This window comes from Marmota flaviventris, chromosome 1 (assembly GCF_047511675.1).
Source record: "Marmota flaviventris isolate mMarFla1 chromosome 1, mMarFla1.hap1, whole genome shotgun sequence".
NCBI lineage: Eukaryota > Metazoa > Chordata > Mammalia > Rodentia > Sciuridae > Marmota > Marmota flaviventris.
In genome coordinates this window covers 150,266,464-150,280,792 of record NC_092498.1, presented here as the reverse complement: position 1 = coordinate 150,280,792, position 14,329 = coordinate 150,266,464, and the positions used below count along the sequence as shown (strand labels likewise).

The window sequence follows — 14,329 nt, the reverse complement described above, 5'->3', positions numbered from 1 at the left end:
TTTCCTTTCCTTATTGATGGGCGCGGTCTAGTCTCCGCTTCCTCTTCACCCCGCCGGCTGGAAAACGTGGACTAAGGTACCACAGTTCCGGCGCCGGAAGAGAGTGAGTTGATGACAGGCCCAGGGGTTGAGGGAAACACCGACCCTGGAGCCGGCAAGGGGACAGGAATGCTCGCACTTCCAAGCACTTCACACAAAGGGCAAGCTGGACAGCAAGGCGGGTATCTGGGGCCTGGGACCTCGGATCGGGGGCGACAGGAAGTGGTGCCGAGGGCCAGGATCTCGCCTCACAATTTAACCTTTGGATCACGTCACCGCCTGGTGAGGGCGGCTGAGCAAGGCGAGGTATGTCACTGTACAGAGAAATGAAGTGTAGGGGGGCCGCCCCGGGAAAATCCCTAAAGGGAGCCGGAGAAAGGATGCCTGGAGCCTCCGCCAAGTGTAAGGCGGGACTAGAGCTAACACCTGAAGCTGCAAAGGACAGGCCCTGAAGGCTGGCGGAATTTCTTAAGGGGAAGAGCCTCTGAAAAGCCAATGTTTGCAGTACGCCGGGGCTTCCGGGCGGGGCTCAGGGAAAGGGGCGGAGCTTCCGGAAAACGCGTCACGTTAGCATAAGGATTGGACAAGGGGGAGGGACCATCGGAAACCCGGACTGCGAATGGCGGGGGCGGGCTTAAATCTGGTGGCTGGGGCCTCTAGGAACCCAAGTCTGGGAAAGGGAAGGGAAGGGCGGGGCCTCGGGATTCCAGACCTGAGACAGCTAGGGCGGGGTTTGAGGCGGTCCGGCCGCCGCCTCCCCTTCTCCCTACCACGGCGGCGACCGAGGAACTCGACACGCACCGGCCGCGCTCCTGGCCCAGCAGAAGCCGAAGCTACAGCCCGCGCCGGGCCGGGGCCATGGGCGCCCCGCGCCGCCGGGGTCATGAGGACGGAGGCGGAGGCGGCGGGGTCGCAGCTCGAGCCCGGTCAGTGCCTCTGTGAGGGCCAAGCCCTCACCCTGGGGACCAAGGGGGACACCGCCCTAGCGCAGCGCAGGGTCTGGCCGCGCGACCTTGGGCCGACTGTCGTCCCAGCCCAGGCTGTGTGGAGCTTGGAGCGAAACCTGGCCAGGTGGACTCTCGCGCCTCGCCTCCCTCCCCCACACTTGTGTTCATTTGTGTTTTACTGATACTCCCAGGGCTAGGACCCCAGTTACTTCTGATAGCGGTCAGAAGCGAAAGGTCCTGTTGGAGCTGCCTTGGGAGGTCCCTTCTCCACGGGGGAACTGTCGGAACTGAGACCAATAAGGGGAGGCAGCTGCCCGAGAGAGTGTCTGTCCAGCAATGGGAAGGCCCTTTTCCCTGGCTCCCAGACTCAACGACCTGTCTTTTTCACTGTGGTTCATTCTGCTTTGAGGAAGCTAGAATCCCTTTGATTGTCCAAGAATGGGGGTAAGGAGGTAGCCATGATTCCTGCTTTGCTTAAGATACAGACAAGGCTGATGTTAGTAAACAAGTGAGATGCCAACTTAGGAGAGAGGTCAAGAGTATGGGGGACCCAGAGCCTAAGATGTTAGGGAACGTTGGCACATCACACCCAGGGACTGGTCTATTTTTTGTGATTGCAGCATGGAATAGAATCTGAACATTATACTGGAGTTTACATCGCTAGTCTTCCAATTATCTAACTCTGTGGTCTTTTACTGAGATACTTTCTTTCCTGAGTCTTAGTGGGGTAATGGCTCACATTCATAGGGAGCTTTCTTGCCGCAGGCATTTTGCTAAATTGTTTATATGTGGTGCCTCATTACTCCTCATAGCAACTGGGTAAAATAGGCGACCACTGTTGTTTGCCCTTTTGTAAAGGCACAGACTGAGGTCCAGAGAGGTTAAGTGACCAAGGACGGTAGACAGCCTTTATTTCTTAGTGACAGCCAACAACTTAAAGCCAGACCAGGGCCTTCCAGGCAGACTCTAGGTCTCAGGTGGGGTTGTCTCTTGACTCCAGGCATCAATATCTGGCAGCTGCTTTGGTTTCTGAAAGCTAAAGCTGTTATCAGGACAAATGTCAAGGCCTTGCCTTACCCTTATCACCCCCTACAGGAACATCTTCATATGGGCTGACCTGCCTGTGCCAAGACTAGGATGGCCATTTGGAGATGTTTTGCTCCATGGGGCTCCAGGATCAAGGGGTTCCAGGGCTCAGGGCAAGAAGAGGAAGGGCAACTGAGTCTCCCAGGGTCCAAGAAAGCAAGTATCCTGTACCACATTTTATAGCTGGGCACAAGATGGCCCAGCTAGTCAATGCCAGAGCCCAGGCCACAGAGTAAGAAGGGAGTCTTCAACAAAGGACTGTAGACTGGAAACCTGGGGCAGGGGCACTACAATAACAAGTAGGCTTGGGTGTCTCAAAGAGTAAGGCCTTTTTGGAAAACTTGTATTCACCAAACATGTTTGAGGGCTGGGAGAAAGCAATTCAACTCTGTTCTTACCTGACACCACAGAATTCTCTGTCCAGGGGGAAAATAGATGCCACCTCAAGGACTCCACATTGACAGACCTTGGGAGGTACAGGAAACAGAAATTTGGACTTTCAGACTAAAGGTTATACCAGAGCAGAGGCTGGAGAATAATCAGCCTGAATAAACAAAAACAGAAAGGCTGTTATAGTCACAGGGGTTCTGAAAAGGGAAGATACTGGTATATCATTATAACACCACATCCTGCAGAGAACTCCCTCTCTAGCCAGTCTGTTGTGTGGAACTGTTTTAGAATATAAGTCTCTGGAGATCAGGATTTGGGTCTTTTTTTTTTTTTTAATATTTATTTTTTAGTTCTCTGCAGACACAACATCTTTGTTTGTATGTGGTGCTGAGGATCGAACCCAGGCCGCACGCATGCCAGGCGAGCGCGCTACGGCTTGAGCCACATCCCCAGCCCCAAGGATTTGGGTCTTTTTAGTCACATTTTTGTGCCAAGAGCCTTGTACACAGCAAATGCTTAATAAATCCGTTTTTTTTTTTTTTTCCAGTAAGTACTAACTTAGAGTTGTTATTAAGCATCAGATACCAGGTACTGGGAAAACAGCAAACAAGAAGAGCAGGTTCCTTGCTATCTTAGTCCATTTGTGTTGCTATAACAAAATATTGAGACTGAGTAGTTTATAAACAATAGAAATTTATTTTCTTATAGTTCTTGAGACTGGGAAGTCCATGATGAAGGTGCTAGCAGGCTCAGTGTCTGATAGGCCCATTCCTCATAAATAGCTCTGTCTCGGTGTCCTCACATGGCAGGAAGGGAAGAAAAGGGGACGAATGCTGTGTCCTCACATAACAGATCAGAAGGGTTGAGGGAGATATAAGCTAGTTCCCTCTGACCCTTTTATAAGGCACTAATCCACTCATTGTGTACCCAAAGTCCTCGCCTCTTGATACCATCGCAGTGTTTTTTGGGGGGGGACACATTCAGACCATAGTATCTGCCTTAAGAAGCTTATAGTCCAGTGGGGCAACAGTAGCTTCTTTTGTTGTTACTAAGCACTCAAAGAAACAGGATGTCATTAATGGGGCCCCTTACCCCTCAAAGGTATAATCAGGAAAAACCTCTTAGGAGATTCTGAGCTGGCACTTAAATGACAACAGCACCGGGGGAAGAGATTTCCAGACAGGGTGCCAGACATACAGAGGCCCTGGGGTAGAATGAAATCTGCTGAGTTTACAGATCAAACAGTGTACAGGTCAGGGTTGAGGTAAGTCTAGTGGGCCAAGATTGGGTCCTGCTAAGAGGTGAGAATTTTATTCTAAGAGCAATGGAAAGTTGGATGAGATTCATTAGTCTGCTGTATGCAGAGACAGAATGTGAGTAGAATTTGGGTCAAAGGACAGGTAGGACTGAATCCATGGCAGTGGTACAAGACAAATATGTGAGGGCCTTGGATGAAGGCCTTGGTTCTTTTACGAGGCACCTGGGGAAGAGGACAAAGCCTCAGTCATGCCTGGGTTCAGTGTACCAGTCCCTGGCTGAGAGGCAGGGTTCTATGCATACTGTTGCCTTGAGTGGTACCCTGTAGGCTACATCTGCAATGATTCATTTCATAGAGGAATAAGCAGGCACAGAGAAGTCAGGTGGCTCAACAAGCAGGTTGTCTTCCTCACCTATGCCATCCTGCCTTTACTGGCCTTATTGCACACCCTTCAAGGTAAAGCGTGGCCAGTAGCAATCACAGGTCTCCTTCTCCTGGGAACATACAAACAGTCTACCAGGACCCAGACACAGACAAAGCATCATTCAAGAGTTGCATCTTATGAACCTAAGCATGAACTCAGGAGTAAACATAAGGGACAGGACACAGACAGCCTAAGATTGGAAAAGGCCCTAGAAGCAGTGGCCTCTGAGCCAAGCCCTAGAAGCTAGAGAATGTTAGTCATAAGAGTGTAGGAGCTTGGAAGGGTCATGACAAACTCCACTGCTGGTGGGTGGCCTTCCTGAGTGGCACATGCAGAGGAACAGGAAGTGGGGCTGGCATGTCTGGCAGGCTCTGCACAGAACCAGTCATGTGACCCAGGAGGCTCCAGAAACCCCTTCAAAATGGCGAAGTAGATGGGCTGGATTTCCATATACTGAATAGATATCATGAGAGAGTACTGAGCAGTGACCAGGATAGAGAACTTTCTTTTTAGGATTTTTTGGGGGGTGGTAGTGTAGTGCTGGAATTGAACAAAGGGCCTTATGCATGCTAGTGTTCTACCACTGAGCTATATCCCCAGCCCCCACCCCCACCCCCACCCCCAGTTCTTTAGACTCTGAACTTCATCCAGATTCATGGGCTAGCCAAGTGGGAAGGTCCTAAATGCCATGTGTGCCAGCTTGCCCTCACCTCAGGGCCTCAGCACATGATGTTTCCTGTCTGCCTGTGCTCCCTGATTGTCACATCTTTGAGGCACACCATTTTCCTAGATTAGTCTGCTGATTGTCTTTTTTATTTGTTATTGCTGTCTACCAAGACAGGGACCTTGCCTATGTCACTCACCACTTTACTATAGTACAGATGCCAAGCACTTAATCAGGTTCTTGGAAAATATTTGTCAACTGAATGACCAAATCAGACCAAAGTCCCCACTTTAGGGTTGGCCAAACTCAGTTTAGTAAGAGGAAGTCCATTGTCTAGCTCACAGCCAGCCAGTGGTAGAGTCAGGACTAGAATGCCTAGGTCAGGCCTTTTTTTTTGCTTCATCTCACAACCTGGCAAGGACAAACTGTGAGGTTGCTCAGTGACAGTGTTAGAGAAGCTTTCAGAAGCAGTCCACATATACAGCTTATTCAGCAGTCCCCTTCTTACTGACTTTCATGTGTTGGTTGTCCTAGTGCCTTTGGAATCAGGTAAGCCTCCTGGTGTCCCACGAATTTGTATGTGCTAGGTACCTCCCATTTGCCATCTGGTCTGAAAGCAGGAAGTAAAACAGCCCTACTCCTGCCTCAGAGATCCTCCCCAAAGAAGGGCTGTGAGGGAGAGACATGGGATGATGTGAGTATACATGGTGGGGGCCAGGTCTTAAAGGGGCAGTACCTTAGAAAAGGGAGGTTCAGGGGCAGAAGTTAGCTCTTCAGAAGCCAGGAGCATCTAGGCAGAAGAACCGCGTGTGCAAAGGACCCCAGGTAAGAGGGATTATGACAGTTACAGGTTCTGCCTGAAGGACAGCCTTATGATGGGGAAGAAGCTGAAGGTGCTAGGACAATAGCCACAGAGAAATTGTCCTAAGAGACATGGGAACCAATTCACTGGAAGATTTTGAGTAGGGCTAACCTGCTGTGGCTGGTGTTTGGGGGAGATCACTGGTATTGTAAGAATGAAGGACTGTGGGAAATCTTCTGAGCCCCCACAGGATCTAGGTAGGAGGTGATGACTGTGTCTCCACAGGGAATGGTAGTAGAGTTAAAACCTTCCTCTGTTCCATGCAGGGGACTTTGTGCAGCTGCCTGTGCCCATCATCCAGCAGCTCTACCACTGGGACTGCGGCCTAGCCTGCTCTAGGATGGTGCTTCGGTGAGTGGAGGGGCCTACGCCCTCCCTATTCACCAACTACTATGGTTTGAGGGAGACATGGGAAGACACCTGGGTGGGATTCATCTTCTCTGTGACCACCTTTGGCTGAGGTTGTAAGAAGCCTATCTTCCATTTGGTCCCTGTCCTGTTTACAAAAGTGAGCAAAGGGTGGATCAGGTCACCCAGATCTCTACTCTGGTAATGCCTAGGAATTTGGGATGGCCAGAGATGTTCCAGGGGCCTTCGCCTAGCCCACAGAGCAGCCCATAACTGGTATAGGGAATCCTCTATGCTCCTAACCTCAGGCTTCTGGGAGTCTGCTGAGCTGAGGCTGAATGAATATTATAGGACCCTTGACAATCAGAACCAGAAGAGACTATAGCCATCTTCTTGTACAAGAGTTTTCAGTCAGCTGCCTGGAACCCTAGATCTGCCTCTCCCTTATCTGTTTCAGTTTTACATTCTGGAATTGTGGGAAAGATAGGATTCAACAAAAGGTTCAGTGCCTAACACTTTGAAAACCACTGATTTGCAGGCTGCGGGTATAGCTCAGATGTAGAGCACTTGCCTAGCATGAGTGAAGCCTTTGGTTTGATGGCCAGTACCACCAAAAATAACCTTTACAAAACAAAGCACTAATGTGATACAAAGGCCTAGAATCAATGTAGCCATAGAGGATAGTAACTTGCCCAAGATCACACAGCCTGCAAGAAACACAAGAAGCAAAATCTAGGTCCTTGACTCCAGAGCCAGAACAGTGCCCCAGGTAGCCTTAGCCCTGATAGTCTTCAGGTTGTGTTCAGGCAGCATGTGGGCAGGTATAGGGTTTCATGATAAAGGACAGAGCCTTTTGGGGAGCAGAAGCAACAGTTGCTATAGACCCAGTAATGGAGTATGACCTAGTTCCACCTGTGACCTAGTTCCACCTTGAAGCTGAGCTTCTTGGCCTCTCTGCTTGTAGATACCTGGGCCAGCTGGACGATGGAGAGTTTGAGAGTGCCCTGCAGGAGCTGCGCCTAACCAGAAGTATCTGGACCATTGATCTGGCCTACTTGATGCGCCACTTTGGTGTGAGGCACCGCTTCTGTACCCAGACCCTGGGCGTCGACAAGGGTTATAAAAACCAGGTAAGCCACCACACCTGGATGGGCCTTCTCATTTGAGGCCACATAGAGGCATAGGCCACCCAGTTGTAGTAGTTAGAAGAGAGAGCTGTCAAGGCCTGGACATCTGGTGGGACATAGGTGTGCAGAGACCAGGGACAGTGGCAGATGGGCTATAGAAAGGATTTACCAGCCACATTGAGCAGGTGACCATGAGGTCCAGCCTGCGTGGAGTACCTAATCACTGAGTCCTGGCTCCTGCCTACCTTCTATGACACTCAGAGGATGTGCAGAGGAGCATTTACCTTCCTTCATTCTTCTCTACTGTCCTCCAGCACAAGGCCGGCCCAGGGCCTCCAGGAACATCACTCTGATTTCATGTAACCCTCATTTGCCCATTTTCTTCCTTCTCACCAGGGCAGCCAGTTCTAAGCTGAGTAATTGGTATTCTTGAAGAAAAACGAATATTGTCTTTCCTTTTTTCCTATTGAAAGTAATGCCAACATTGACAGCTGAGCCCACACGTCAGTGTATTCTGTTTCCCTGCAAAGTTAAAGCCTTTCTTACAAAAGTTCGTGGCCCAGACTCCAAAACATGGCAGAGCGAAGTCAGTGCTGGCTACTTAGCAAAAGGGCTGTGACATGGTGGCAGTTGCCAATCAACTTAACTTTCCTTTGAACCTTCTTGGTCAAAGGAAGAAGGCTAATGAATCTAGTCTGGTTGAGGCGGAGAAAGAGGCTTAAGAACAGGGTCTTTTTAGCCTCCCCCATGGAGGCTCTGGTTACCTTAAGGTACTTGCACCAAACAAAGGCTGTTCCATGAACCATGCCTGGATAAGCTGAGCTATGGCTCAGCCTCAGACCCCACCTTACCCTTTTGCTTTGAGCTCTTGCTTATGCCTGCCATAGGGTGACCAGTCTTCCCCAGGGAGCTGGCTGAGCCCAGCTGCCCACCCATCTTGATAATGCCTCTGGTCCTGTGTACTCCCTAGCCTGGGACAGACTGGGTGTGCTGCATGTGCAGCCTGCCCCACAACGGAGCTTCTCTGCCCTCCCACATCCCCTCCTTCTATAACACGCTCTTTGCTTTAACCATATGGAGTGAGAGTAGCCAAGTGGACTGCCCTTCTCTCTTTAGTCCTTTTACAGGAAGCACTTTGATACAGAGGAAACCCGGGTGAACCAGCTGTTTGCAGAAGCTAAGGCCTGCAAGGTGCTTGTGGAAAAATGGTGAGTGCTTCTCACCCCACCATGACCAGTTACCTCTGGTGAGGTTGGTAGTGAGGGAGATCTCAGGATAGTGTTTGGGAAAGGCTGGGGCTCTAGAGTTAGGCAGAACTAGTGTCTCCTACCTGGGCAGTAATTTTCCCCTCTGTGCTTTGTTTTTTCCATCCTTAAAATGGGGGTCAGTGGAGCTATATATCCTAGACTCTGGTCTAGAGTGGATCCTGAGCAGGTACTGGAGGGAAAAGTGAGTGATACAGGCTGTGATCAGCTCTTGGACTGTTCATAGGATAATGGCATGAAACAAAACATAGAAGCCCTAAAAAAGGAAGGACCGCTGAGTAATGTGGTGGCAGGGCGATTGACAGTGGACAGAGACAGGAGCAGGGAAGGCCACATGTATAGACTGTCTGGGAAGCTTGTTCCCCTGCTGTGACCTTACATGGACCTCTCCCTTCTCATCCATGTGTGGGGGTGGGCTGGATTCAAGCAGACCCTGGGGGCAACTTGCCCAGATGTGGGTAGCATTCTCCAGACTTGCTTAGAGGCTACACTTCCATTCTTCTCAGGTTTACTCTTTCTTTATAAAATTATGTTTTTATTATTAACCACCTGATAATTTGGAAAATGGGAAGATAAATCTCTACTTATCCTCTGGCCACATGACTGCCTGATGGAAGTAAAGGCAGCAAACGTTTTTTAGGGCACTTGATAGGCACTGTTTTATTGAGCAGGGAAGCTGTTGCCGCCCCATTTCTCAGGAGGAAAATGAGGCTGGGAGAGACCTACCAGTGCACGGTTCCCCCAGCATTTTGGCTATGCTGTGATCTGAACCCAGCATTTCTACACTCATAATTCTACAGAGCTGCAACTTTTCGATCTAGCATGTTCCTGCTTTTCTCCCATAGCTGAAATTCCCCTCCTCTTGTACACACCAGTAGGAACTCTGCCAGCTATTTTGTTTCAGAGACTAAATGGAAAAATGGCATGTTTCACCGGCCAAGGCAGCAAACCAAACTGCCACGTGACTCAGCTGAGGCTAGAGTTGGGCCAGACCTCGTGGTGCTGATGCTGCCACTCCTGAGGAGCTGATTAATGAAGGAGGGCCCCGAGTGGTGAGCAGCCCCTTCAGAAAATTTCGGGGAGCCCTTGGCTTAAGGGCCCCAAGCCCCTTCTGTCCCTTCTGGGTTTTTGTTTAGATTTGCTGTCTGCTGGAAGACACAGAATGGGGCCACTTCTATGAGTCTGCCTATGGCACAGCTCCAGACATTGTGCTTACAGAGTTAACTTATAGCATTCCCCTATAAGTGCTTTCTGAGTGATTCCTTCTGCCACAGAAGCCTTGGAAAAAGGGGAAAATAGCCCTTTTAGAAAAACAATTGGTTTTGAATGTGGCCAAGCCAGGCTCTGCTCGGATTTGGGGAATTAAATTGGGCTAGTAATTTCCAATGTAAACCACATAGGATTTGTGGGAAAGTAGAAATGGGGACTTGGCAAAATATCTACCATACCAGGAGTGAGGTTCCATAAACTGTTTAGTGGCCCTCAGTTGTGCCCATCTGGAATTGACCTTCTGACTTCCCTTCCTGAAGGGCCAGCTGGTCCTTGTACTCTCAGAACTCTGCTAACAACATACACACACTGGTCCTGTGTAGGCCCTGTGCCTAACCTGGGCCAATATGATAAGCAAGGATGTTCCATGTACAAGAAATTCAGGGCAGAGGGAAGACAAGTCAGGTCCCCAAGTTTCGTAACATAGGGTAACGGGGATGTAAGCAGGGATCTATCCAGTTGAGATGGGGAATAGAGCCCATTGGCACCAACTGACTCCCTTCTGCCCACAGCACAGTGAGTGTGCAGGACATCCAGGCGCATCTGGCGCAGGGCCATGTGGCCATCGTGCTCGTGAACTCAGGGGTGCTACACTGCGACCTGTGCTCTAGCCCCGTCAAGTACTGCTGCTTTGCACCCAGTGGCCATCGCTGCTTCTGCCGTACCCCTGACTACCAGGGCCACTTCATTGTTCTGCGTGGTTACAACAGGGCCACCGGCTGTATTTTCTACAACAACCCAGCCTATGCTGACCGTGAGTGCTGGGGTCAGGGTGGGCCAAGGCGGTATGCATTCTCTGTCCCCTATGCCCGGCTCCCACAACTTCCTCCTATCCAGCCTGGTATGACCACAATCTCCCTTGCTGCCTTTTCCCCAAGGCCTCTACTACTCCTGGGCTCTTGTCATCGGGGCTACCCCTTTTACCATGTAAGCAAACTAGCCACAAACTTGCACCAGTGCTGGCCTCTGGCCACCCCTCTTCCACTCCACTGCTCAGGTCCCTGCCTCAATAACTTATGTTGCGCAGGCTGCAGTCTCCACTCCATCCTTCCAGGACAACCAGTACACTTATTAGAAAGTCTGTCCAACCTCACCCTTGTTTTATGTTACCTACTACCCTCAGGGTACAGGGACAGACTTTCCTGACCTGTCCATGTGTCCTGGAGCATGTTTTTTCCTTTCTCTGGGCTTTGCTTTCTCCATATGCTATACTGAGGAAGGGTCAGAGAAAGAGTTCATGAGGGCCAGAATAGGCAAGGAAGGCTTCCTGGGGGTGGAGGACTTGAGCCAAGAGGTGTGGCCCGGCAGATGGGATGTAGACCTCACCCAACTTCCCTGGGCACTGGTAGGTTGGTTGCTCTCTCCCCACCTACTGATCCCACTCTGCTCTCCCCACTCCCAGCAGGAATGTGCAGCACCAGTGTCAGTAACTTTGAGGAGGCCAGAACCAGCTACGGCACAGATGAGGACATCCTCTTTGTCTACCTGGACAGCTGACAGCAGGAGCCTGTTGTGCCCAGATCCTTGGACCCCAACCCCCAACTTTAGCCGACCTAATCAGTATGCCCAAGTTGGGGGCTGCTGGGGCTGGAATGCAACACTGCAGCTTCAGCCTGTCTGACAAGGCTCTGGGGAACTCTGGGAACTGGCGTAGCTGCTTTGTCAGCTAGTGCTATATGTTGTCATTTACCCCAAGCATCTGGGGGCTCCTGAAGGCTTCTCCAGAGTTCTGAGGGGAGTCTCCCCCAGGATGACAAGCCTAACTCCAACAATGCCCATTGGAAGTCTAGCTTCAAGGATGCCCTTGTTGCCTTCTAGCCAGACCCAAGGTGAGGGGAGAGGCCTGAGGCAGTCTTCCCATAGACCTTAGGACTGAGTCTTGGAGAGAGAAGTCACTTGATCTGATGCTACTCATCAGGACAGCATCTGCATGTTTGGAAAGTGTAGCTGAATTCAAGTCCCTAGAGCTGGAGCACTCCAAACCCAATCTTCTGGAAGTGCTACAGAGCCCCCTGTAACCCATGGTAGATGCCATTACTACCACCTCCTGCCTTCCAGTGGGCCCAAGTATCTGACTGGTTATGAGGCCACTGGCCCCTATCATGCAGTGTAGACACCTCATAGCCATTTGGCTCTGTAGGGAGGAAGGCCCTAGGGAGTGTGCTGGGCACCAGCAGAGAGTGTACCCCAGGAATAAACAGCTACCTGGATCCCAAAGAGCCCTCCTCACCCATGAGGCCTCCTGACACCAGCCTAAATCCCAAAAGGAGGGACCATTTGTCCTCTGGGTGTGGGCAACCCCAGGTCTGTCGGAGCTAGGTGGTAGAGCCTCTACTTATGAAGCAACGGGCAGGGGACAGTCTGTAGTCTCCAACCCACACTGGTTTTCATGCCAGGACCTTTTGCACAGAATGTTGGATCTCTTCTGTCTTGACAGAGAATGGTGATGACTGCCCAGGATCACACAGCACAGCAAGTAGCATTGACTGGAGCTGGTTTCTTCCTTCATTATTTCCTTCTTTCCTCCCCTCACCCCTTTTTAAATTTTTGTTGTTGTTGGGAGCAGAGGTGTTTTTTTTTATTGAAATTTAAGTTTTTACTTTTGCTGGGTGATTATCACCTTTAAGTAAGAATAATAGTGAGATTGCAGGTACTTTGGAACCACTAACACCTCTTTTTTTCACAGGGCAGGTAAGCCAGCCAGATTTCTTTTTTAAAGTCTGAGCACCAGGCCCCTTGCCTTACTTGAGGAGGAAGTTGGCCCAGGACAGTAGTAGAGCTGGGTCTTGAACTCAAGAGCCCTTCATGGCTGCCTCTGGCAAAAAGACAGGGATACCCTGACAGCCCCACCATCCCTGCACTCCTAGGGCTTGGTCTTCCAGTGCCCAAGGTGTGACGTGGTGGCAGCTGCTTCTCCCACACCGACTCTAGCTGGCCCCTCCCTCACCATGGTAGTTCTGAGGGGTGGAGGAAGAGTCTGCTTACCAGTTCTGTGAGACCACCCAGCCACCTTGCTCCTTAACACCAGACAGCTTTGGGCCGAGAGGGTAGCACTATTTGCAAGGCAGCCATCCTGGGTTTCAGAGACTGGTGTTGGCTTTAGTCTGGTCTCATTTCTATTGCCTTAATGCTGGGTGTCCCAAGGTCCTAGGGAACTCTGGCTCCAAGCTCAGGAGTACCATACACAGCAGCTGTGGGGTATGGGTGTCCTCAGGAGAGGTTTAGGTAAAATTGTGGTGAGAATAGCTGAATGAAGGAAACTGATGGGAAGAAGTTAAGTTTTCATGATGACTGCATATGAATGAGGAATAGCACACATGGTGGTGAGCTGTTATGGGGATTATCCTTCACAGAAAGTGATCACAGCACCTCATCCATCCGGGACATGCTCAGTCTCTGGGCTCAGACAATGGCTTCTCAGGGTAAGTCACATGTTAGAGGTCACCTGTCTGTAAGATTAACAAGTTGTTTGTCCCCAAGACCAGTCTCTCTGAGGAAGGTCACGGAGGTAGGACATCAGCTACACTGTGTTGCATTCTTGCACAAGTCATGACATTGGGGCTGAGAAAAGAGCCTGGACATCAGGGACGTTGCCCACAGCACGTGGCACCCACAATTGCCCAGCCTGTTCTCATGCTTCAGCCCAATGCAGCTTCTGAAGCCAGTGGAACAGTAGGCAGCTTTGTTCACTCTAGCTGCAGGGGGACGAAAGGGATCTTTTGCATTGCAGAGATTTTTATACATAAATATATTTTGTTTGTAATGAGCCATTCTCAATAAACATTATTCTCACTGCACAGTGGTGACAGCCCTTGGCTGGCCTTTCTGAGAAGCTGTGTTAATCTGCAGAATTCCTGTCTCCAACCCTCCCTGTACCCTCCATTTCCAGCCTCCACTTATTGGCCAGATAGTGGGTTCTTCTAGGATTCATTTAATAATTTCATTTTAAAATTCCACTTCTGAAAAGGGAAGTGTTTGGTAAATCTGGCATCCTCAGAGCTGTCCTAGGCCCTTGAGGGGGCTGATGGAGCCATAGCCAGCTTTTTCAATATGCCCAGGTCTCCTACCTAATGCCTTTCCTGACTGCTATTTGTCCCTCCCACCCCTCACATTGAAAAGATATATTAATAGACATCCTGACCAAGATCTTGGGCTCTTTGCTTCAAACCGCAGAGCAGCCCTGTACTCACACTTTCATTTGAGCTGACCATTTAAGGAAGCAGTATGAGCTATCATCTATGGGGTACCTAACTAGAATATGCCAGGCAGCATACCAGGTAGACAATGGTAGTGAGCTTGCTCTTTTCTGCACTTGAGCATGAATCCTCAGCTCACTCTAGAGGAAGAGGCCCCATCCTGAATGGGTATTTGTTGGTTTATGGGCTCTGAGTGGCCACCAAATTCAGTTAACAGAATGTGGGAGGTATTGGGGCAGGAATGGCAAAAGAAGATAGGATGGTACGGCCTGGGTGTAGTTGGCTGCACAGAGCATATGGGGTATGGGGGTGGGCAGTGAGAACAAAAACCAAGGATTCTAATATGAGGTTCCATTGGGAACTAATGGGCTGGTCCAGGGCAGAATCTGAGCCCAAGCTGTAAAACCAGGGGTCAGTACCCAGAGATGAGAGGACACACCACCCCACCTTGCTA

General features: G+C 50.2%; 1 protein-coding gene across 3 annotated transcripts; it reads left to right on the top strand.

Moving 5' to 3' along the window:
* Nucleotides 1-329: 329 nt before the first annotated feature.
* Gucd1 (guanylyl cyclase domain containing 1) lies at nucleotides 330-13,476 on the top strand. 3 transcript variants are annotated; one of them, XM_071617502.1, is made up of 7 exons: nucleotides 330-345; nucleotides 2,082-2,228; nucleotides 5,937-6,021; nucleotides 6,983-7,148; nucleotides 8,262-8,353; nucleotides 10,192-10,433; nucleotides 11,085-13,476. In XM_071617502.1, exons 2-7 carry the CDS (start codon nucleotides 2,138-2,140, stop codon nucleotides 11,174-11,176), a joined length of 768 nt encoding a protein of 255 aa, XP_071473603.1. In that variant the 5' UTR covers nucleotides 330-345; nucleotides 2,082-2,137; the 3' UTR covers nucleotides 11,177-13,476. The 3 variants fall into 3 exon arrangements, with proteins under 3 accessions (XP_071473603.1, XP_071473599.1, XP_027779168.1); XM_071617498.1 differs by lacking the exon at nucleotides 330-345 and adding an exon at nucleotides 738-965; XM_027923367.2 differs by lacking the exons at nucleotides 330-345; nucleotides 2,082-2,228 and adding an exon at nucleotides 741-965.
* The last annotated feature ends 853 nt before the right edge of the window (nucleotides 13,477-14,329 follow it).